The 23,561-nt window shown below is 35.1% G+C and overlaps 1 protein-coding gene across 1 annotated transcript in view; it reads left to right on the forward strand.

Annotated features, from left to right (window-relative positions):
* Positions 1–300: 300 nt before the first annotated feature.
* Positions 301–23,561, forward strand: part of LOC140012511 (CHD3-type chromatin-remodeling factor PICKLE-like) — a 29,231-nt gene continuing 5,970 nt past the window's right edge. Inside the window, exons 1-24 of the mRNA XM_072060617.1 lie at positions 301–874; positions 2,093–2,230; positions 2,313–2,467; positions 2,688–2,849; positions 6,861–7,105; positions 7,207–7,302; positions 7,409–7,545; positions 7,620–7,832; positions 7,916–8,023; positions 9,086–9,136; positions 9,243–9,342; positions 9,833–9,975; positions 10,058–10,155; positions 10,422–10,560; positions 10,673–10,842; positions 15,429–15,495; positions 15,582–15,704; positions 17,331–17,440; positions 17,519–17,600; positions 18,161–18,358; positions 20,093–20,243; positions 20,329–20,434; positions 20,692–20,766; positions 23,435–23,496. Of these exons, the coding sequence (XP_071916718.1) occupies positions 734–874; positions 2,093–2,230; positions 2,313–2,467; positions 2,688–2,849; positions 6,861–7,105; positions 7,207–7,302; positions 7,409–7,545; positions 7,620–7,832; positions 7,916–8,023; positions 9,086–9,136; positions 9,243–9,342; positions 9,833–9,975; positions 10,058–10,155; positions 10,422–10,560; positions 10,673–10,842; positions 15,429–15,495; positions 15,582–15,704; positions 17,331–17,440; positions 17,519–17,600; positions 18,161–18,358; positions 20,093–20,243; positions 20,329–20,434; positions 20,692–20,766; positions 23,435–23,496 (3,070 nt within the window). The 5' untranslated portion in view covers positions 301–733. The remainder of the gene's footprint in view (positions 875–2,092; positions 2,231–2,312; positions 2,468–2,687; positions 2,850–6,860; positions 7,106–7,206; positions 7,303–7,408; positions 7,546–7,619; positions 7,833–7,915; positions 8,024–9,085; positions 9,137–9,242; positions 9,343–9,832; positions 9,976–10,057; positions 10,156–10,421; positions 10,561–10,672; positions 10,843–15,428; positions 15,496–15,581; positions 15,705–17,330; positions 17,441–17,518; positions 17,601–18,160; positions 18,359–20,092; positions 20,244–20,328; positions 20,435–20,691; positions 20,767–23,434; positions 23,497–23,561) is intronic.

A 23,561-nucleotide genomic window follows, 5' to 3' on the forward strand; every position in this document is an offset into this window, starting at 1 on the left:
TCAAAATTTGTATATCATGTAAAAAAGAAATCTAGACACAGTGAGGGGGAAAAATCACAAGATAATTGCGTCCATCAAGGGCATGATTGTCTTTTTAAGTGTAAATTTGACTCCTAGACTTTGGGGGAGGGGGGATTTGTAGATTTTGTGAATTACTACCTGTCCCAAACTGTCCAACCCCTGAGTGGAGGGGGCAATATGTAATTAAGGCTTAAGGGTAAGATACGAATTAGAGAAAACTTATGGGGCAAAGGTGTCACTTGACCGTACACCTTTCATAGCAACCCAGCACCCGTCAGCCTGGTCAGGAGATCTAATAACGGGTAACGACCCGCTTTCTTTACCAGCTGCTCATCGGTCTTGTTTCCTCCCATAACAAGAACGAAGAACCGGCGAACACACTGTTCCTGAGCTCTCAAAACTCAGGGATTCTCTCTCCGCTGCTGCAGAGCTGAGTGAAGGCCATTCCTTCAGTTGTGAGGTAGTTGTGGGTGATTTGTAGTCTGTTCTGGTATACATACGCCTGCATTTCCTTCCCGCAATGCACACCAACTTCTCAATTCAGTCTATAAAGCAAACCCTAATCCCTAGTTCCAACTCAAGCTAGGAGCTTTTAGCATATAATTGGAAAGTTCCCGCGGTTTCTTTTTCTTTTTCTATTCTCGAACTAGTAACTCAATCACGGAAGTGGAGTGGCATTTGAATTCTCGGGGGTGCTGTGTTTATGCATTGAATGGCAAGTTTGGTGGAGAGGCTTCGGGTTCGAACAGATCGTAAACCGGTTTACAACTTGGACGATTCGGATGACGAAGCTACTATTTCAAAATCCAAACCCTCTGAGGAGAAGTTCGAGAGAACTGTCAGGCCTGACGCGGTATCCATCATTCTTTTTATTTTTTTCTTCTCATATTGTGAGGAACATCTTAGATTGGATGCTTAAATAAATGAAATTGTTGTATAGCTTCTAATAGGTTTCCTCAAATCAGTCTCAGAATCACTGGAATGGAAGAATGAGTTAAACTCCTTGTAGGAACTTAGCTGAGATTGTTTTGATATAACCCGTCCAGAATCCCTGGACCGTTCCATATAGTATTCTATAGTGTGTCAACTTTGGAGCAGGGAATTGCCATTGGTGTTTTAAGTGATAATGTTTATCATTCTAAAATCTTGGTATTGGAGCTAGGTCTTCCTTCTGATCTTCTTGGGGAACCCAAATCGCTTGTTAAGCTATCTAAATTATGATGGAGTGAGGTTATTTTTTGTACTTAAATTGGACGAATTACATTTGGTAGCAAGTTCCTTTAGCAAGCTACCTCCCTCAGAAACAATGTTAAATGAAATTAAGGACAAAGAAGGGGAAGTAAAATTACCTGTATATACATATTCGTTAAAAGTGAAAATCACGTGGCCTATTCTATTCTTCTCTTGGTGATTGTGAAACAACTTCACCTATATAAGTTGTCATTACAAGAATTACAGATGGAACTAACGCTTGTTTTGCAGCCATTGTATGTTGCATAATAATTTCTTTAACAACTCAAAACTTGCAGCTCTTATTGTTTCGGTTTTTTGATTGGGTCATGATGAAAACTTTGCTCAATAACCTTTTTGTGGAGTAAGCGGAGGATGGTTCTGTTTCCAGGACTCTCAGTGCTTTAAATCCAGTTTGTTTGACATGGAGGGCTAATTGTTTGAAGCTTTGTGTTTCTTATTTTAAATTGAAGCATATCAAAGCTTCTCACCTCTGCGCATTGTAATACAGTTTATATTTGTACGTTTGCTCTACAGATACAAGAATTCTGGATATGGGTCTCAATACTTGTGGTTGGTCACATACTGTTATTTATGTTCTTTGACTCCAGGATTCTAACTTTCTCTTCATCCATTATTGGCATGAAAAATTGGAACTTAGATTGAGTCCAATCTTTGAAGTCTGCTGATCTTGGATCATAATTTGTTTGGTTAATGACTTTGAATGTCTTTTAGTTGACTGAATATGCTAACTAAATTGCAATCTACTTATGAAGCATCATTTATGTGCATTCCCTGTTTATTCTTTTGAATTTCTTCCTGTTATTTTTGTCTCTTGCAGAAAGCTGATAGCTGTCAGGCTTGTGGCGAAAGTGGGAATCTTTTGTTATGTGAAACATGCACGTATGCATACCACCCGAAATGTTTACTCCCACCTCTCAAGGCTCCTCTTCCCAGCAGTTGGAGGTGCCCTGAATGTGTATGCTTTTGCTCCTTATATATATTTGGTTATTTTGAACTCAGATGAGTCTTTGACAACTTGGGTGCTCCTGTCTCCGCAGGTTAGCCCTCTTAATGATATTGACAAGATACTGGACTGTGAGATGAGGCCAACGGTAGCAGATGAAAGTGATGCCACCAAGCTTGGCTCCAACCAAATATTTGTCAAACAGTATCTTGTTAAGTGGAAAGGATTGTCCTATCTCCATTGTACATGGTAATTTTCAAGTCTGAGTTTTCTTGATGACATCTTCGCGTCTTTCTAGTACGCTTTTGGACTCTTCTATGCTATCAACTTGCAGTATCAGACTGAAGATTGTTGTGTTATTGTTTTTTCAGTGCTTATCCTCTTTGATTTGATGTAGATCTTGGACATCTTTGTTTTAAGTTTCTTGATGTTGAATAAAGAAAATGCCTCGTTCCTGTATACTTTGCAGGGTGCCAGAGAGAGAATTTGTAAGAGCCTACAAGGCACTACCGAGATTAAGAACCAAAGTGAACAATTTTCATCGACAAATTTCGTCAATGAATAGCTCTGATGATGACTATGTAGCCGTTCGTCCTGACTGGACAACTGTTGACCGGATTCTTGCTTGCAGGTTTCTATAACCCTTCCGAGCACCGGCCTCTACTTTTTGCTAATTTGATTAAGCTTTCTGTTCTTCACTTTCAGCGCCTTTCTTCATTCACTTCAAAGATTTCAATTTGATAACCTATTTTGTTGTTTCTGGGTTACGTTTTAAATTGCAATTTGCAGATCCTTTTGTATCTTGCTACTTCTTGAATTCTGTTTTTGATGAGTTCAGAATATCTACAACAACGAAGATGAATGCTTACTATAGTTTTTTAAAAGTTCTGCATATTTTGATGTGCGAATTTGTGGCTCATTGTATTCTTGAATTGGGTCTCATTCCTAGGATGATGGAATGTTGAAGTGTCTTGATCATTTTCTCCTAATGTATGGTTTTCAACTTTTAAGTGCAAATCTTATGGGATGCAAGAGACAGTTCATTGCAGATATTTTGGTTTCAAAACTATTAAAATGGCGTGAAGTTGACACGCTGCTTTTTTTGCCTCTTCAAAATTCAGTTGGGGGTAGTTGTGATCGGTGAGCCAATCTGAAAGATTCCAATGTAACTGGGGAAAGTAATTGGTGGGAGGAAAAGAAATGCATGAGCTATGAGTGCAAATGTGACGTAGTTGACTTTCCCTGGATTCTTAGGCAGTGTTTTATTGATTTAGGATCTATGTTACACAGACTCGTCCCCTTGCCTCTAGCGTACCCATGTTGACACGATACGACACGGATACAGGGGCGGGACACAGGTATGACACGCCTGCAGTGGTTGGAGGTGATGTAAGAGAAGACCAAGAAGATATATGGAGAGGAAAAGATAAAAAAAGAACCCATCTTAGGCCAGATCTATGCAACCAAAGGAAAAGAATGATGACAAAATGGAAGCCAGAGGAAGAGAACTTGCCACCGGAGGTTGGAGATTTAAGCTTCTGCTTTTTTTCTTTTTGCAACCCCGGATAAAAGAGTGAGAAGGGTCTTACAGCTGCGGAAGATAAGACGTCCAGTAGGGTTTACAAAAGATACTTTTGCAACTAAACCCTCAAAAGTTGTGATAAAGCTTTAAAAAGCCCAAAAAGTTTCATCTACTTATTGATCTGCCCAAGTTTTAGTACTTTCATTCTACTCTTAACCACTTAAATTATATTCTGACCCCTTTTTAGATTTGGAAATAATCACATTTTATCTTATTCTTTCTTTCTAACCAATTTAGTTCAAATTTCCGTACATATCCATCATCCAAGTTTACATACTATAGCCATCTGATACTGACGCCCTTGAACATCTGACACATGGACACGTACCTGCACCCGACACCTGTACCCAACACCGGTACCCAAGTCCATGTAACATAGTTTAGGATGGGTGTTATGTTACTCAGAAAAGCATATTGAGAGATTGAGACATAAAAAGAATGGGAATGGTCTTTCCAGGATTATGAGGTGCAAGTTTATTCATTCAGGACCTGTGTTACTCCATATTCAAGTATTACAAAAAAATTGGTTTCCAGTAATCTGTTGGAAATCGCTCTTTGCGAGAACTTTTATAGACATGTTCAAGCTCATTACTTGCTTCCAGTCTGATTTTTAACTTCTAAGTAGGGGATGGAGGAATGGGGTGGTTTGCCTCATTATTTATCCCTACGAGAAACTAGAATATGTGGGCATGAATCTCCTTTCCTTCCACCAGTGGTGCATGAAGGGTTTGGCAGTTGCTTTATCACTGGAGACATGAGTTCCATAGATGCTAAGTTTTCTCGAGTCAACAGTTTATATAGGTCAATGAATTATAATGAAACCGCCCTTAGCTGAAGTAAAAAAGGCAAAGATGAAATGGCTTAGAGCAATTAATAAATGAACAGAAGCTGGTCTAAAAGTTTATATAATTCCTCTCCTTTTGAATTTCCTAAATCATGAACATAGTTTTATGCACTTGCACTTACTGTGACGGAACACAAAAAAGGGGAGAGGAAGAAGGAACGATTGGTTATGTACACCATGAAGTAGTATCACTGAGTAAATCTTTGTTTGAGCTCAAGAATCTTGGCCCTGTGCAAGGTGCAAGTTGAGTGCTGGAGCCCAACAATGTTTGAAGCCGTCATGCCCAACCATTGTAACAAATTGATGCAGAATCTTTTAAGTTTCAGCTTCATGACTTTGACAATTTAGTAGGTATTGTACTTTATTTCAGGGGTTGTAAGGCTTTTGGGAATTGCTACTTTAGTTGGTTAAGTGTTACACTTGAATACAGAAAATTTGTTTTGAAACATCAAGTAATTGGAGGATTTTGGATAACAGCTAGGTTGCTGAATTTGTGCAGAATAGGAATTGCAGCTGTAGAATTAATGTAGGAAATTAGATGCAAATAGCAAGATCTGTTAAGCTTTACAGCTAAGAGAGTGAGTTCATTTGCTGTTCCATACAGCTTATACACAAATCTTATACAACCAATATTCTTGGAGAGCTAGGCTACTTCATTTCTGACTAGATTTTGGCATAAGAGGGAGGAAGAATATTTGGAGACCAAGATTTGACAGCACATAGCTCTCATTATTGCGCATGTACATCTCAGCCTATGATGGAATCGGGCCGCAAAACAGATTAATTCTAGCAGCCTACCAGGAAGCTATATGCCAAATTACTCTAATAGTCTTAGCATATTTTAAACTGCAAACATAGTCAAAATTTATTGTCGCATTCCAAATTGCAACTTACCAAATTGAAGTTTCTTCTCTTGTATGTCTTTTCCAATTTTCTTGGATCATTAGTTAGTAATAGTCTGTAAAGAGGACTTTCCCGATTTGCTGGGTAAATCCACTTATGATGTTAAAAAAAGTAGACAATTCAATGAAGTTGATAATTTCATAGACTGCTTATGTCCAACTCATTGACTTGATTACAATGTACCTGTACTGTTCTCTTATAACAAGTTTAGCTACTCTTGGAGATGAGTCAAATATCAAATGATGTGTGATTTTTCTTGGTGCTAGGACTGTCAGGAGGTGCATAGGTAATTTAACGTTGTTCTCTCTCTACCAAGCATGTTGCTATTTTCTTCATTTCTCTCTCTTCTACGATCAATAATGTCACTTCTTGCTTTTGTGCAAATCCATTGCTGCAACTTTTCCTTGTAAGGTAATTCATATTATTTAAATCTAAATAGTTGGCCGCTTTGCAAGGTCACTGCTGTCAAGGCCTACTTTGCTACCATTTTAGATAAACTAAACCTAATCAATCAGCTAGGCCTCCAAATAGCTTTAGAAGGAAATTATGATGCTTTTTTATTCATTCAATTGATTGTTTTCACTAATAATGTGGTGGCCTTGTTGGCTAATGCTCATGCTTTAAAGATCTCCCTTGTCAAATCTGAACCTGCCTGCTGGTAGTAGTTTAACTGGATGCCATTGAATGGAGTGCCCAAGTTCAGTTGCACTTTGTTGGGCCTGTTGTGTAAGGTTTACCATTCTTTGGTGAAGCAGAGCTATGGCATAAATTCTACAGTGGGTGGAAACCCTAATCATAGTGCCAACAGGGGTTAGCTATGCTGGTAGCCCCTTTCAGCCCAAAATAATAAAAATAGTAAAAGGAAAGTTGCTTGTTCAAGCATTATATGATAGTTTTTAGCTTAGTTGTTTTCACGGGATGCAGACAGCTTCATAAGCACTTTGAAATAAATCTAGCTGCAGGTTGCTGCGAAGCTTTTAATATAACCCTTTCAAGGTGAGAAGATGCTTCCTTTGAATGTCGGTTCCACTACAGGCATATCTCCTGTTTGTTATTTAGTTTGACATGTCACAATATTTTCACTAGAATATCCCCTCCTGACTGAGTATCTTGTCTTCTTATTGAAGATAGCTGTTGTAAGGTCTTAGACTCTTCTTGTTGCCTTCTTGTTATTGCCTTATTCAAACTTACAATCAAGGTCTTTTCTCATATTTGTATCCTTTCTGAATTTTCAAAATTTTGGAGCTTAGTTATAATTTTGCTTTAAGCGCATGATGATGTTATGGTGGACCCTATATTATTGTATCCAATAGGGATGGAGATGATGGGAAAGAGTATCTTGTGAAGTGGAAAGAGCTTCCTTATGATGAGTGCTATTGGGAGTCAGAGTCGGATATTGCTTCATTTCAGCAAGAAATTGAAAGATTTAATAAAATCAAATCTAGACGCAAAGGATCTTTAGCTAAACAAAAGAGCAGTTCCCATGATGTTACAGATGCAAAAAAGAAACAGAAAGAATTTCAACAGTATGAAAGCAGTCCGGTATTTCTTTCTGGAGGTATTTAATTCTATAATGTTTTTATTGATGCTTTGTGCACCTCGTTTTGATTTTAGCTACTTGTTTACTGGTTTCAATGTTGTTAATTTGGTTGAATGAAGGTTCTTTGCATCCATATCAACTAGAAGGATTGAACTTCCTGCGGTTTGCTTGGTCAAAACAAACACATGTGATCCTTGCAGATGAGATGGGCCTTGGTAGGCTTAAATGCTTGCTTTCAACTTTCCCCTTCTGGCCCTTCCTAAAGAAGATGTTTCCTGATGAACATTGTGCCTTTCTTGTGTGTGGCATTTGTTTATGCAGGAAAAACAATACAAAGTATTGCTTTCTTAGCTTCTTTATTTGAGGAGAGTGTCTTTCCTCACCTTGTTGTAGCTCCACTTTCAACATTGAGGAACTGGGAACGCGAATTTGCCACTTGGGCACCTCAAATGAATGTTGTAAGTATATTGGATTTTCCAGTTCCCTAATTATCTTATACTTGTATGCATGTCTAATTATTGAACTGCTACAGGTGATGTATGTTGGTTCATCCCAAGCTCGTGCTGTCATCAGAGAATATGAATTTTACCTTCCCAAAAATCTTAAGAAGAACAAGAAGAAGAAATCTGCTCAAACTGTCAATGAAAGCAAGCAAGATAGGATAAAATTTGATGTCCTTCTGACATCGTATGAAATGATTAACATGGATACAATAACGCTGAAACCAATTAAGTGGGAGTGTATGGTAAATATCTTACTTGTCTTGAATAATCATGCTTCAGTTTATGATAATATTGATCTTCAAAGCTGAGTTACGTCTCAATCTAGATTGTTGATGAAGGTCATCGTCTGAAGAACAAGGATTCAAAGTTGTTTTCTTCATTGAAGCAGTTCTCTACCAGACATCGTGTTCTTTTGACTGGAACTCCTCTTCAGGTTTATAATCCTATTTCTTCAGCTTCTCACGGATATAAGTTTGTCTTAATTACGGGTAATTTCTGGAGGCATATTGCTTTGTAGTGGATATGACTAACCAAAAAGAAATTTTAGTTTTTTTATTTTTTGGTTGTATCAAAGGCAGTTTTGACACTAGAAAATCACTGTGGGGGGTAAAAGGTAATTGCCAATTTTCTTTTGACCTTGAGATGCTTGAGTGCATGAGGGACTTTGCACTGCAATTTATGTTCAAGCTGATAATGCTTTTGAAATATTTGTCTGCAAGCAGTATCTAGGTGGCATTTCCCAGGTTCAGATTGATTTTGGTAAATTGTTGTCCTCGTACAATTTCTTTGATGCAAAAGTTTTTTTGAGATGAATCCATGTGTTGAACCTTGCTGGTTATAGTTTTGATTCTAACAAATTCGATGAGATTTTCTTAAGGCCAATAAAGGCTTGATATGAATTAGAGTTAGGAACAAAATGTTTCTATTTCTAATTTGTTAGTGTTACTGATGAGCTAATTTTTCAAGACAAAGAAAGAAACTACTCTAGATTTTATTCAAATTTTCAACTGTGTAACACCCTGATGGTTGACTCCATGCTGCTTTAGTTCACCAACGAAGAAAATAATATTGCTTGCAATGGCTTAACTATTTCAAGTAGTTAAGACTTAAAATCTTATTGAATTTCAAGGGTGTGGATTCCAGGTTAGCATCTTTGCATTTATGCAATATAGTTTGCTTAATCCATCTTGTGATCAGATAATGATCGGTTCTTTTCACTAAAAACTTCCTCTCTGCATCCATCTTTCAGTGAGTTCATGACAGTATCTTTTTGTTTTTTATTAATTCTCCTGAAAGGAGGTGGTGGTTTTTTGGTCTAACATGTATAGTCTGGTAACAAGATGTTGGTTTTCATTTGGTATCATTGAGTTGATTGAACTTTGTTTTGGTAGTTTTTTTTGTCTTCATGGCTTCTTTCCTTTTTCTAATAGGCTTTGCAGTTCTTCCCCATCCTTTTTGTTCTTTACCTGTTGACTTCCCTTTTCTTGCATTGCAGAACAATCTGGATGAACTTTTTATGCTTATGCACTTTCTTGATGCCGGAAAGGTCAGTACCACTGTACCAAGAGGTTACTATAAATGAATTAGAAGAGTTCATTATTAGATGGATGAATAATGGTATTGGAATATAACTATTCTGTGTATTTTCTTAGTTTGGTAGTTTAGAGGAGTTTCAGGAAGAATTCAAGGATATTAGTCAGGAGGAACAGATATCAAGGCTCCATAAGATGCTGGCGCCCCACCTGCTTAGAAGTAAGATCTGCATTGTGGCTTTTGCTTCCTTATTATGGTTCAATTTACTCTGGAGTTTGATTGGCATATGCTTCATAAGCTTAAGATGAGTTGTGGTTTGAGAGTGCATATTTTTGCTTTCTGTTGCTTCTTAGGAAAGATCTTTAGATTTATTTTTGGACATGTTTACCTTGTTCTTACAAAATTACACCTTAAAGGGATATTGTATGTGTTTTCCTAAGCTTTATTTTGGATTGTTGAAATGGATTCAAATGAATCTGGAAAACTAAATCTCAAATCCTCAATGAGTTACTTTGTTTGAGAATATCTCAATTTGTTGAATAGTTCCGTTATCTATTTAAAGTACATGAATCCTCCACTAAGCATATATAGATATATATATATATATATATATATATGTATATAACATGTGACTGAATTTCGAAAAGGAAGACTTCCATCGTGCAGCTAAAGTTTCAAAATAGTTTTCATTGTTTCTGCTGAATTTCAGGAGTAAAGAAGGATGTAATGAAGGAGTTACCACCAAAAAAGGAGCTCATTCTACGCGTTGAACTGAGTAGCATGCAGAAAGAATATTACAAAGCAATTCTGACTCGTAACTATCAGATATTAACTCGGAAGGGTGGTGCCCAAGTGAGTTCATGTGTCCTCAAATGACATGTCCATGTTGATTATGTCATTAATTCCTGACATTGGAATGTATTCCTGATATCAGATATCCCTTATTAATGTGGTCATGGAACTGCGCAAGCTCTGTTGTCACCCATTCATGTTAGAAGGCGTTGAACCAGAGGATACTAATGAGTTTAACAAGTAAAAGAGTGGACTTCTATTTTTACTCATACATGTTCTTTATGGAATAATCTGAATTCCCACCCTGTGTTACACAGATTTACTTTTGCAACTTTTTTAGTCTATGTACTTAATCTGCGGGTCTTGTTTCATTTAAGATGCTTGATGTATTGGGCAGGTTGACAATATTGAATGAGGCTCATTCTGACTTTCTTGATAATTGAATTTTTTTTAATTTTTTTTCTTAAAGCTTTTGTTAATGGGTCACTCTTATTTTCATATGACAGACAACTGTTAGAATCTTCTGGGAAAATGCAGCTTCTGGACAAGATGATGGTTAAGCTTAAAAAGCAGGGCCACAGAGTTTTAATATATTCACAGTTTCAGCATATGCTAGACTTGTTAGAAGATTACTGTAACTATAGGGTAAGGATGCTAAACAATTTGTATTTAGATACTGGGGGTGGGGGGAAATCTCAAGTTGATGCTGCCATTGTTTTTAACTTTTGTGTGTTTGCCTTTGGTTTTGGGGGTTCAGAAATGGCAATATGAAAGAATCGATGGAAAAGTTGGTGGAGCAGAAAGGCAAGTTCGAATCGACAGGTTCAACTTAAAGAACTCTTCCAGGTTTTGTTTTCTACTGTCTACAAGGGCTGGAGGTTTGGGAATAAACCTTGCAACAGCAGATACGGTTATCATATATGACAGGTGATATTTATGATTCAGGAGTCCATCAATTGTGTTACCTTTAAGTATTATTTGCAAAAATGGTTGTGCTAGTGGTTCTTGGTTCTAATTTTGAGTATTATTCCACACATGAATGTATTATATGCAATGATTTTGAGATATCTACCCTCATATATCATTGAGTTTCTGGATCCACTTTTTTATTTAGTGGGTGGTTGTTATGTTTCTTGCATGTTATTTTAAGGAAAATTTTAGCAGCCAGATGATATTATCAGACTTAACAGATAGAATGGTTCATTGAGAAATAGTGTTCTAGTCATTCTATATTTCTATGGATTTTAAAAGTGATTAACCTATCGGCATTGGACCCTGTGCTTTGTCCACTATCAAATTTACTAGATTGTATCTTAGGCATCATATTTAGAAGCAAACTTAAGAACACTGGTCTAGCATTTTTATTTGGCTGCAGCTGTTGTCATCCGAAACTTTGTTGAAGAAGCTCCAGATAAGAAAATATTAAGTCCGTTTGGATTAGTTGTTTTTTGGGTTGTTTTTCAAAAACTATATGAAAAACTTTTACTGTAGATTTTTTTGGATTATTTTTAGAGGTATTTTTGAAACATATTTTTGAGTATTTTTAGAATATTATAATTTTTATATTTTTATATAAATATACATTTATGCATTTATAATACATTTATAGATATTTATAAATAAATATATTTATATATTCATATAAAAATATATAAATGTATTATATTATATATAATACATAATATAAATATATTTATAAATGTATAAGTGTATATTATTATAAATGTATAAATTATAAATGAATATTATAAATATATTATAAATTATAAGTGTATATTATTATAAATGTATAAATTAATATATTATAAATATATATAAATATTATGTAGAAATGTATTTATATAATTAATATAAATGTATATATGTATTGATATTATGTATAAATGTAAAATTAATATTATGTATATTAATATAAATGTATTATATTATATATAATACATAATATAAATGTATATTTAAATGTATAAGTGTATATTATTAAAAATTTATAAATTATAAATGAATATTATATAAATGTATAAATGTATAAATTAATAAATTAATAAATTATAAATATATATTAGTATTATGTAGAAATGTATTAATATAATTAATATAAATATATACATGTATTAATATTATGTATAAATGTAAAATTAATATTATGTATATTAATATAAATATATAAATGTATTATATTATATATTATACATAATATAAATGCATATTATAAATATACATAAATATTTATATATTATGTATAAATGTACATTTATATAAATGTATAATATATTATATATTATATTATATATAATTTATATAACATATAATATTTATGTAAATATATTATAAATATATAAAAATATATTATAAATAAAATAAAATATTTATAATATGTATGTATAAATATATAATATTAGAAATGTATAATATATATAATATACATTATTATTAATATAATTTATGTATAATATACATAATTGAAATATACATATTAATATATATTATAAAACAAAATTGAATAAATATATTTATAAATTTATATATAAATAAATGTATTTATATAAATATATAATATTTATTTCAATTGATATAATATATATAATATTATACATAATTGAAATAAATATATTTATATTAATATAATATATATAATATACATATTAAAATACATAATTGAAATATACATATTAAAATATATTAAAATATAATTGAAATATACATATTAAAATACATAATTGAAATATACATATTAAAATATATTAAAATATAATTGAAATATACATATTAAAATACATAATTAAAATATACAAATTGAAATATACTTATTAAAATATACAAATTAAATATACATAATTGAAATATATTTGGAATTGTTTTTGATATATTGTTTGGATATGGTGTTTTTGAAGTTGTTTTTGAAATACACATTACTGTAGCATTTGGAATGTGAAAAACAGTTTTTCAAAAACAAGTGCAAAAACACTCAATCCAAACGCAGCCTTGGGATTTGAAAAACATCCCACAGTAACCTAAATTAGTTTAGATGGTGTAAGGAAAAGACTAGAGCTGTTAGCACGTGCATCATTGGTCCTCTGAAACTTCTTTTGCTCTGAAGTTGTAATAACCAAATTTGAGCAATTTCAGTTCTTAAAGCTATGTTAACTACCTATTTACTGCTGATGACTAATGGTCACAGATAAGATTTGAGGTCCTCATGCTCATTGATTTGTTTATTCTGTAATGTGCCTGGAATTTGTATGATGTTCCCAATGACTATCATGCTAGGAAACACGTAATGATGATTCGCCTTCATGTCAAAATTGGAAAAGGAGAAACCTTTCGGTTCCTTTTATCATTGAGTAATGTGTGAAATAAATCTGTAGTATACATAATGGCAGAGCATCTTTTGCGCTGTGATGTCTCTTCCTTTTCCAAATTTTTTCTGAATGAAGTAACTTTTATATATTAACTGAACAAAGACATTATCACAAAACTAGCCATAGAAAATTATTAAAAACAATATAATCTACTGTTTTGTTAAAAAATACCCAAATAACAACTCAAAATCTTACTGTGACAATGGAAAATTTAATTGATGGACTAGTTTGTAAAGATTAATACTCTACACAGACATCCACTGTGCCATCATTGCTAGTTTCTGCAGTCCACCAGCAATCATTTGGAGGCACTGGGGCTGGTGGTGGCTAATCCCTTGAATCTTTTGTTGACACTTTTATGGTGTTTAAAAAATGATTTTAATATAGACTTACATGCTGATGCAGGATATTAACTTGTATCTCTCAATGTATGTGCTCTGCACAGCAGTCATGTAATTTTTTGAAAATTTTGAGGATGGATGGGTTGGCAAGTAATGTGGCTAGAGTTGAAAGGATTGATTTGTCATGACACGAGTGTGATTTTCAGGTTTCCAGATGGCTGATCTTTTGCAGATATTATACTGTAGTACAGAGTGCTTGAAATGTAGAAATGGAGTAGGAAAGTGGAAGGACAAGGGGGATCTAGGTGTAAGAACCTAACATTAGATATATTTGATGGCATGCTTCTGTATGTAGAGCTATTACATGATATTTCAGGAAAGGAAATGGGAAAAAAGAAGTGAAACTTAAGAGTGACCACTATTTTTTGAAGGTTTTGTTCTCCCTTTAGCTGTACTATGTTCTGAATCTTCCTACGTTGTGTGTATGAGATATGCTATCGTGAATTCATAGATTTGGTGTTTTAGTGCATGAAGATGATGAAGATCATTTGTAAAAATAGTTCTCTATCTTACCTAGCGGATTTACAGAATTGAACTTGTAAGATTCAGATTTTAGTTGTTGGATCATGGACTATATTTAGATTTACATTAATCATGATTTTGTTGAGTGAAGTTTAGCTAGTTTGCTTTGCTGGTAGGTTGAATTCTATCATCTTGTTAGGCTGCTTAGTGGACCTAGCTTTGCACAGGAATTAGGATTGACATCATGTTTTTTCATTAGGGTTGTTGACTCGATGCCTTAGAGCTTATTGCTGGAAATGAAGAAAAAACTCGTACTACTGATCTTTTATCAGAGGGTAGTTATAGTTCCTCTGTATGGCCAGTGTTTTGGCAAGGGCATAAGACATGTCGTTCCAGTAGCACCACATTTTAACATGTCACCACCCATCATCTCAGAGTATCATTACACCTGCAAATGCATTTGACATACTCCATTTCGGAAATTCCAGTGCACGTGTTAGCCAAAAAATGTCAAAGCTCCTGCACTTGGCGGCATTTTGGCACTGCCCTAAGTTTCTGGAGACTGATAGTTGCTCTCTCTTCCTTTAATGAAGCTTGATTTACCCTTCCCTTTGTTGTTTCTTCCAGAACAAATTTTTAAATGATTTCAGCTTCCATTTCTAACTCAACCTAGATACCTACTTTTAATTCTACATTGCTTATCACTTGCCTCTTCCAATTCTTATAAGTCAAGTTAGCATGTATTAGTTTCATATCCATTTTCTAAAGAGAGAATTTTCATGTGCACCCAACCACTTTTTGGCGCCCATTGAACTTTATCTAGATCACCCAAATTCCATCTTTTCTGCCAGTGATGCATATACCACTAGCCTTTCCCAAACTGGTGCATTTCCTGTTTTTATCTTCAGAGTTAGTGAAATGAGGTTAAGAACATTTAATACAGTGACACTAGACTCTACTGAGTTGCTGACATTGACAAGAATTAGACAGAAAGTTGCACGTAAGCATGATGAATTTGATGGATGGATTCTTGTAGTTTGAGTACCACAAATTCTAGATGTTGTAGTTCTTGGTAAGAAAGCTTTATCAGAGTCTCTTATCATTTCCAGTAAAGGTTAACATGTTGATTTAGGTTGCCATAGTGTTTTTCCTTTTGGGATGTCTATATCTCCTTTCCTTGCACCCTGATATTTTCTGTTATTCTGCCTCTTACTGTTATGCTTTTGTTGTTGTTGTTCCTCAATTTTTGTTCCCTGATTTATGATATTAACTGACTGAATATCTTCTGCAGTGATTGGAATCCCCATGCTGACTTGCAAGCAATGGCTAGAGCTCATCGGCTTGGGCAGACAAACAAGGTCAGACATTGTTTTTGAATAGCTGTTGAGCAATCTTTTTACTTCTGGCATACTTGGATGTGTTTTGTAATTTCCTTGTGCTGCAGGTAATGATTTTCAGACTCATAGCAAGAGGAACTATTGAAGAAAGGATGATGCAAATGACTAAGAAGAAAATGGTGCTAGAGCATCTTGTTGTTGGGAGGCTCAAGGCACAAAACATTAATCAGGTTAATTTCCTTTCCTTGCTCGACCAAAATGCTAAGATAATTTATGTTGCCTAACCAGCTAGTCTGCTAATCCTGACCATTTGAGGAATTTTTTGCATTGCCCTTGTTGTTTGTTTCTTTTCCACTCCTGAGGAAATGATCTGACTCTGGTTGAGAGAAAATGTTTACGTGCTGTTCTTTTTATGTTCTTGAGTGTTCTGCTGAGGGCTTAGGGAGTGAGAGGAAATTTTGATGGGCTGGGTCATGGTAGGCTGTATTTGATATATTAACTTCCTCTTGGAATAACAACTTCCATTGAGTGACAGTTGTCTAAAGTTTTCATAGTTGTAAGAAAGAGAAACTTTGAAAAGAAGATGCCTGATTTCTTTGACCTATCCTTTTGTTTGACCTCCACCGAATTTTGTTTGGGATGCACTGTCATTATATGCCTGACTTCTTTGATCGCTATCCTTTTAACTACCTGGATAATGAATGACACAACACCCCTCTCCCTGCTACAACCAAAAAGGAAATGAAAGAAAAGAAAACCTCATTTATTTCTTGTAGATTTCCATTGTGCTCCCTCGAGAATATCCAGCGGTTCATACTCAATCACTAGAATTTTAATTCCTTTTATACGCTGATCTCGTTTGTCCAAGGCTAGAAACTTGAAATGCAATTGGCTGGATGTTGTATGTTGGCAAGGAAATACAGCATAAGCTTCACTGACCCAAAAGAAATGCTTAAAAAAAAAAATGACATGAGATGGTAAGCCAAAATGATCTATGCGTAAAGGAGAATTTCTTGCATCTCTAAGGTTGGTATTTTTACTTTACTGGAAAATGCGTAGGATATGATATATCTGTGATGTGAAGTCTCTCAAAACAGTCCAAAATAATTATTGTGGAAAAAATTGGAATTAGAAATAAGGTGGATGTCATTCACAGAAAATTTCTCTTGATAATGATTTCTTAAAAGTGCATTTTGTCTGTCTGTTATTCTGGAAGGTGTTGTAAGTTTCCTACGAAAGTATAATTGTCTAGAAGATGAATTTTGCTGGTTACTGTCTTAATTCCTCTTTCAAGAAGATAAAGACACATTTTTCTCTTTTTGATGTATCCAGCACTGCCCCTTTTGACTTTTGTCATAGACTTTAATGGTTTTCCTGTTGTTGTATCTGGGCACCGTATCAGTTCCTCTATACAGTGGTGATTGGTAGGCATTAAGAATTAAAGAAAACATATTGGTAGAATAATGTCCTATACAAAGTAATGTTTCTTAAAATGGTCCCAAAAAGTTTGTTAGAGGAATGGCATAATATTCCTTTTGTTTTGTGTCTGAATGGGCCCTTTTGGAGATGATGCTAAAGTGCGTTAGGTAGGTCTTTTTATCGGATAACTACGCTCCTGAGCCCGGGGTTTCAATTTCTTTATGTGCTATTCCTGAAGTTGCTCTCAATACTGTCCTGCCCTTTGTTTGTGCTGTGGATACCTGTGTTTATGGATTATTCTGTTGTACTTCATTCAGATTTGTGGCATATACTGGCCATATCCTAGAGACCCTAGATTGTTAAGGTCCTAGAAAGATAACCCTCTTTATTTTAAACTGCTGATATAACAGCCTGACAAGATTTTTGATCTAATGCAGGAGGAATTAGATGACATCATAAGGTATGGTTCAAAGGAGCTATTTGCTGATGACAATGATGAAACTGGGAAATCTCGACAGATTCATTATGATGAGTCTGCGATAGATAGGTTTGTCTTTTGTTAAATTATCTTATTTTACGCATAAAATTACTTGTTTTGAGGTCTAATGATTTTATTTATATATAGGTTACTCGACCGTGAACAAGTTGGTAATGAAGAGACTACAATGGATGATGAGGAAGAGGATGGGTTTTTGAAGGCTTTTAAGGTCTGATATACTCTTTTCTTTGTTATAGTTGTGCTAGCAAATTGCTGTTCTTATACGTCATTATGGTCTCTGCTTCCCCCTGCTGTACTTGGAAGCACCATGATTGTGAACTGAAATTAAGAGTTGTACTTATTCATTTTTTCTTAGCATTTTGTTGGACCATCTTGACTTATTCATTTCTGTACAGTTTATATTTGGGTTCATTTCTTCCTTTATGTTCTCTGCCCCTCTCTCTCTTTTTTTTTTTGGGAGGGTGGGGGGTGTGTTTCTGTACTTTTCGTGCAGTTCCAATTCAATTTTGTATACAATTCTCGATGAGGTCAATTGACTGTTAGAAAGCAAATTGAAAGATTACTTTGTTGGCTTGCAAGGATAGTCTAGGTCACTTTTCCCTTACTGGATAGCCTACTGCTGTTGGGTTTGATTAAATTCTGACTTTTTCTCCTGGGTTCAAACCCACCCACAGACCCCCCTTCCTTCCCCCCCCCCCTCCACCACAAAACCACCCAATAAAAAAAGCTGCTATTGAGGCTGAAGAAGCTGAAAGTTTGACTATGTAGGTGGCAAATTTTGAGTACATTGATGAAGCAGAAGCTGGGGTAGAAGAGGAAGCACCAGGGCCTTCTACTGAGAACAAAGCCACAGTGAACAATTCTGAAAGAGCTAGTTACTGGGAGGACTTGCTAAAAGACAGATATGAAGTTCATAAAGTAGAAGAATTCAATTCTATGGGTAAAGGCAAGAGAAGCAGAAAACAGGTACTTCATGACATGACAGTCTTGAAATTGTCTGTGTGTCTTGTTGCTAACTGATTTCCTGAATTATTTCAGCTTTTTTGATCTGATGGAAGAAATTGACTTATATTCTGGCTGAAGCTTACTACATAAATGGTTTTCTAATCTTGTCTGTCAGTGCCTGTATTAAGGAAAACATATCACTGGAGTTAAACATTTTGCAGGTGGCTACTTAGACATAATATATTGTCTTCTTTTGACAACACAATCAATTAACTGCAAAACATTGTAAAGGGCACAGTGGACTTGAAGTGGTCTAGGCTTTTGGATTGTGCAATACAAAGCATCTATAAAGTATCTAGAAATGCTGTCAGTTTACTCATTGTTTCTGGTCATCTTTTAAATGTCTTGGAACTGTGGGAATTTGGGTGGCATGTATTTTTAATATTACGGGTTGTCTTGGGAATGTGACTCCAATGGTATGAATTGACACTGCGAAGTTTGATGTACTATACGATGAGAGAAACAAGTTGGGGTTATAGAAAGTAATTGAAACCACATCTTTTGTGGCTTGGAATGAGGTGTTACAGATCTGGATCTTGATGGTTAATTAGTTGTGAAGGAGTAGAGGTAACTCTTTGTTCTTCTTTTCCGGGAAAAAAGGGATGTGGGAATGGACCTTTGAAAGCAATGGCTAATTAGCAGTCAAAGGGTAGAGAGAAATATAAAGGGGTGTGTCTGGTCTATTTCTGCTTCACCATTGACTGGCATCAAGATTTAAGCTTCTGTGTGTTCAAGCTGGGAGGATGAATAAAATCTGTATAGTCTACGCTTTCATTTTTTGTCCAGTGAAAACATCATAAGTTATGGCTTGACCTAAGATATAATTACTTGAGCACCGTTTCTATGTGCAGAAATTGCAATGAAAACTTTTGTTTTGGAATGTTTGTCCAAAAAATTTAAAGAAGCCTGAAACCTATTAGTAACAGTAACAGTCTTGAGCACCATTTCTATTATCTAAATGGCATCCCATTACTCTTGGCCGAGCAAGTGATGATCTGATGCACTGATATTAATAAAAACAAAACAAAAGAAGACAGGCTTTCACATTAATCAGTCTGAAACGTCCATTCGAGTAGCATGGGCTGGCAATGGAGTGCAGGGTAAAACTAGTCCTTCTTTAGCCTCCTTTTGGTGAAGCTTGTGAGAGGCTGGCACTTTGTGTCACTCTAGTTGATTTAAGTCCTGGAAGACTGTTATTGATTGTTTGGTTGCTGTGAATGTCAAGAGAAATGAAGCACTGAAATGGGTTAATTCAAAATTGATGGGCCAACTATAACTGCTTGTGAATTCTATTTCGCAATTATGTAGTAATTCGTATTTGCTGTACTTGCCCGTCTTATTATTCTGTTGGTGGTGGTCAACCATGTGGTTGGATCCGTGCTAGTTTGCACCATCCTGTTTCAATCTGTTTTGAAATACTGCTGAGAGATCAAGCTTATTTTTGAGTTGCTTAAAAAGTGTAATTGATTATACAAGATCAATTACAGGTATAAATTCGATGAACGGCATGGTACACCATGGAAAGTTTAGGATAAAATGAGATTCTTTGCATACACAATATGGACTGTTTTGCAATTGTTGACCTTGATATCCTTTACTTCTTGCATTTCCATCCTTGATAGGGTAACACTGAGAATTTCCCTGGTTTTTTTGTGGCTGATGCTTCAACTTACAATTTCTAAATTCTCTATCCAGATGGTGTCTGTTGAGGAAGATGATCTTGCTGGTTTGGAAGATGTAAGTTCTGATGGTGAAGATGATAACTATGAAGCTGAGTTGACTGATGGGGAGACAGCTCCAGCTGGAGCTCCAACTGTGAGAAGGCCTTACAGGAAGAAGACCCGTGGTATAGTGTGCATCGTTGGTTTCAGTTTCTAGATACTTATGAAAGTAATAACGTGACAACTAATTGTGTCCTATTTTCCATTCAGTGGACCCATCAGAACCACTACCTCTAATGGAAGGTGAAGGGAGATCCTTTAGAGTGTTGGGATTTAATCAAAACCAAAGAGCTGCATTTGTGCAGATTTTGATGAGGTCTGTTTTAGAATTTATTAACTGCTTTCTGTTTTTCCATCTTTCTCACCATCGTCATCTCCCCTTGTCCTCCCTCAGGGCTTGTCCTTTTTTTAGTATTATAGATTTCTTTACACTTGGATAACATGAAAAGTGGTGCTAAAGGTCAAACATAAAGTTCATCTTCTCGCCGTACCTCCCTGTTTCTCTCTCCTTGTCTGTCTGTTGGTCCCCATGTGTGTGTTTGTACATGTTAATCTTTGTGCCTTGTTTTGTAGGTTTGGTGTCGGCGACTTTGATTGGGCAGAGTTTACAACACGTCTAAAACAGAAGAGTTATGAAGAAATTAAAGAGTATGTGATTTCAGTTCCTTTAAATGCATGAATTTTCTGGATCAGACTACTTTTTGCTTAGACTGCCAAAATTGTAGCAGTAGCAACATTAGTTTTCAGAAGTTCTATGCCAGGCAAAAATTTTCTTTTAACTTGGGAGATTTTCGGACGAAGGAGGCCATCAAGTTTAACAAGTAACTAATTTCACAAGGGGAACGCAAGCCTAAATGATAGCTTTTATAATGCTTCTGTTGCACTTTAGTATGAATTTCATGTTTAGATATTTGAAGAAAATTGTTTGGTAATTTGTAGATAGGTTTTGGAAAACTCAAAGTTGAAGTGTAATCGTTATGATACTGTAGACTAGCATAAGCACATTAAGTCTCATAATAGGGCATCGGGTGAAAAATTTTACTGATTCAAATTTTGGAAGTAAAGGAAGCATTGACTTACCTTTACACAAAAAACTCTCTAGGTAAGGAAGGGAAAGAGGATGGAAGATGGTCAGTGTTTACAGGAGAAGATGAAAGCATGCCCTTTAGTTTTGTTTAAACCACTTTGAGTGATTTGGCAAGATAGAGATGATGGTTTTTGAATCAGTCCAAAAAAAAAAAAAGCTTCTTAAAACGTGATTGTGTTCATCTGCACTTATCTTTTCTAATATATGACCTTTCCTTTAAGATATTGTGGCAGAATTTGACCATTCCTGCCATTTTATGGTTGAGTCAGAAATGTATTATAGATAAATAAAACGTACTGGGAGCTATTTTATGCTGAAAGATGCAAAAGGGATTGGATAGAGTATTCTTTTAAATGAAGTTTCAAATACTTCTATACATCCAACAAGCAAGTATGCCCCATAAAATGGTATGGCTGGAATATTAGAGCAAGATCTATTATATTCTACTTGGAGTTATTGCTAGTTCGATAGTTGATAGCTATAAAACTATTGAGCGTATAATCTTTTATGCTAGTAGTACATTCTGTACTTATTGCTGTATTTATAATTGACTGTCTTCTTTTGCTTTCTTTTTCTTGTCTAATAACAATGTCCATTGTTACTGAAATCAGATAATTTGGTGTTAAGAAGACAGGGTTAATAATCGATCGGGTCCTGTTCCTATACCTTTTGGTGTTTAGTAATCGAATAGTAACTTTTTAACCATTCTATCATTGACTTGTTCACTTTTTACTTGAAAATGGTGCTGATGTGGTAATCACTAGAGCTTATACTACACATCTATGTGAGTTAATTATTTTGATATTTGTAGGTTATAATTTAATTCTAGCATTGAAGAGGATTTTCTTTTAATTTGATGTAACTGGATACACATTTTCAGTGTATGGAAAGTAGTTCCTATGTGTAATGCCTTGAATCCCCTTGATACTACATGGGAATGTACTTCAGTTTTATGAGCTTCTCTACTTTTTTTGAGGCATCAAAAGAGCAACCCATTGACAATAAGTTAAGATCAATTTTTTCATGCAGAAAGTTGTAATCTTCACTTTATGTACATAAAAATTAGAATGTCCATGTGGCTTAAAAGAGGATTTTAATTTTCCTTTCAACAGCTGCATTATCCTCTCTTTTTCTCTGAATGGTCTTTGATGCATTCTTTGCAAACAGTTAAACACTGGTAAGGATTCTTAATTTACTCCACCCACAGTGTCAGGGAAGCGACTCACTCATGTCCTGCCACTCCATTGCTCCATAAGACATGTCGCCGCCTTCATCTACCTCTTGCAAAAGTTTTTTTGTCCTTCATTATATTTTCTCAGGGAAATGTTGGTACTTCCACGACAAAATTTGAAACTTAATGTTATAATACGAGAAAAAAAAAATGCAAATTTGTTGGAGCAAAGTTGTAAAAATATGTAACATTGCATTCTTTTATGCACGGTGAATGTTTATTTCTATACGCCATTAGGATATGCTGGAGGAAGGTATTTTGCATCACCTGCCTCACATCAGATGTGAACTTCTCACCCCTATACCTTTTACGTGACCCCATATATTGTACCATTAATCGGGGAATGGACAAATACTCTGGCAATAACCCTATCACTGTCATCCCTGTCTTGTATTTTATTTTCACTAAATTTGTCGTGAAATTGCATATAGTACTTCATCTGTCCTTTTCTAAATTGTTTTTTGGGGTCCAATTTTGGACTTCCAACTCTTAAATGAGGCACCAACTAGTGTAACAACAAATCAGCCTCTTTCTCATCTCCCACGGACAGTTGTGTTGGTTTTTATCCCTTCATCCAATTATTTGTAAACATGATGGATAATCTACTTAAGGTAGTTAGAGTGGACAGAATTTCTCATATGGATGGAGATGTTTCAAGCATTGTGGAATTAGAATTTTGATTTTGATATCTATACACTACTGGCCTTGGGAGAAGTACTATCTAAATCTCTTTAATGATAACATTGCACAACAGTTTGGATGGGCTACATAGTGTAATAACGCATATGCCTTTTGCCCAGTCCCTCTATAACAGTGTCAAGAAATTTTGAAACTAAAATTTCCCCTGTTATGACACTCCATCCTCCTCCCATTTGTATCAAATCCACTTCCGGCCAAATGCTCCTGGTTTCTAGTAAAAATAGTTCTCCCCAGGTAATACAGCTTACAATTAACTGTAACATGTATTAACAATTTTTTTTTGTTAATTTTTCTTGCAGTTATGGGACGCTTTTCTTGTCTCACATAGCTGAGGATATAACTGATTCACCAACCTTTTCTGGTGGTTTCTTATTCTCGCCTGATTGTCTGCTTTTTAACAAGTCTCTCACAGTTTTTCTGTGCAAT

Source organism: Coffea arabica, chromosome 8e, assembly GCF_036785885.1.
Source record: "Coffea arabica cultivar ET-39 chromosome 8e, Coffea Arabica ET-39 HiFi, whole genome shotgun sequence".
Lineage (NCBI taxonomy): Eukaryota > Viridiplantae > Streptophyta > Magnoliopsida > Gentianales > Rubiaceae > Coffea > Coffea arabica.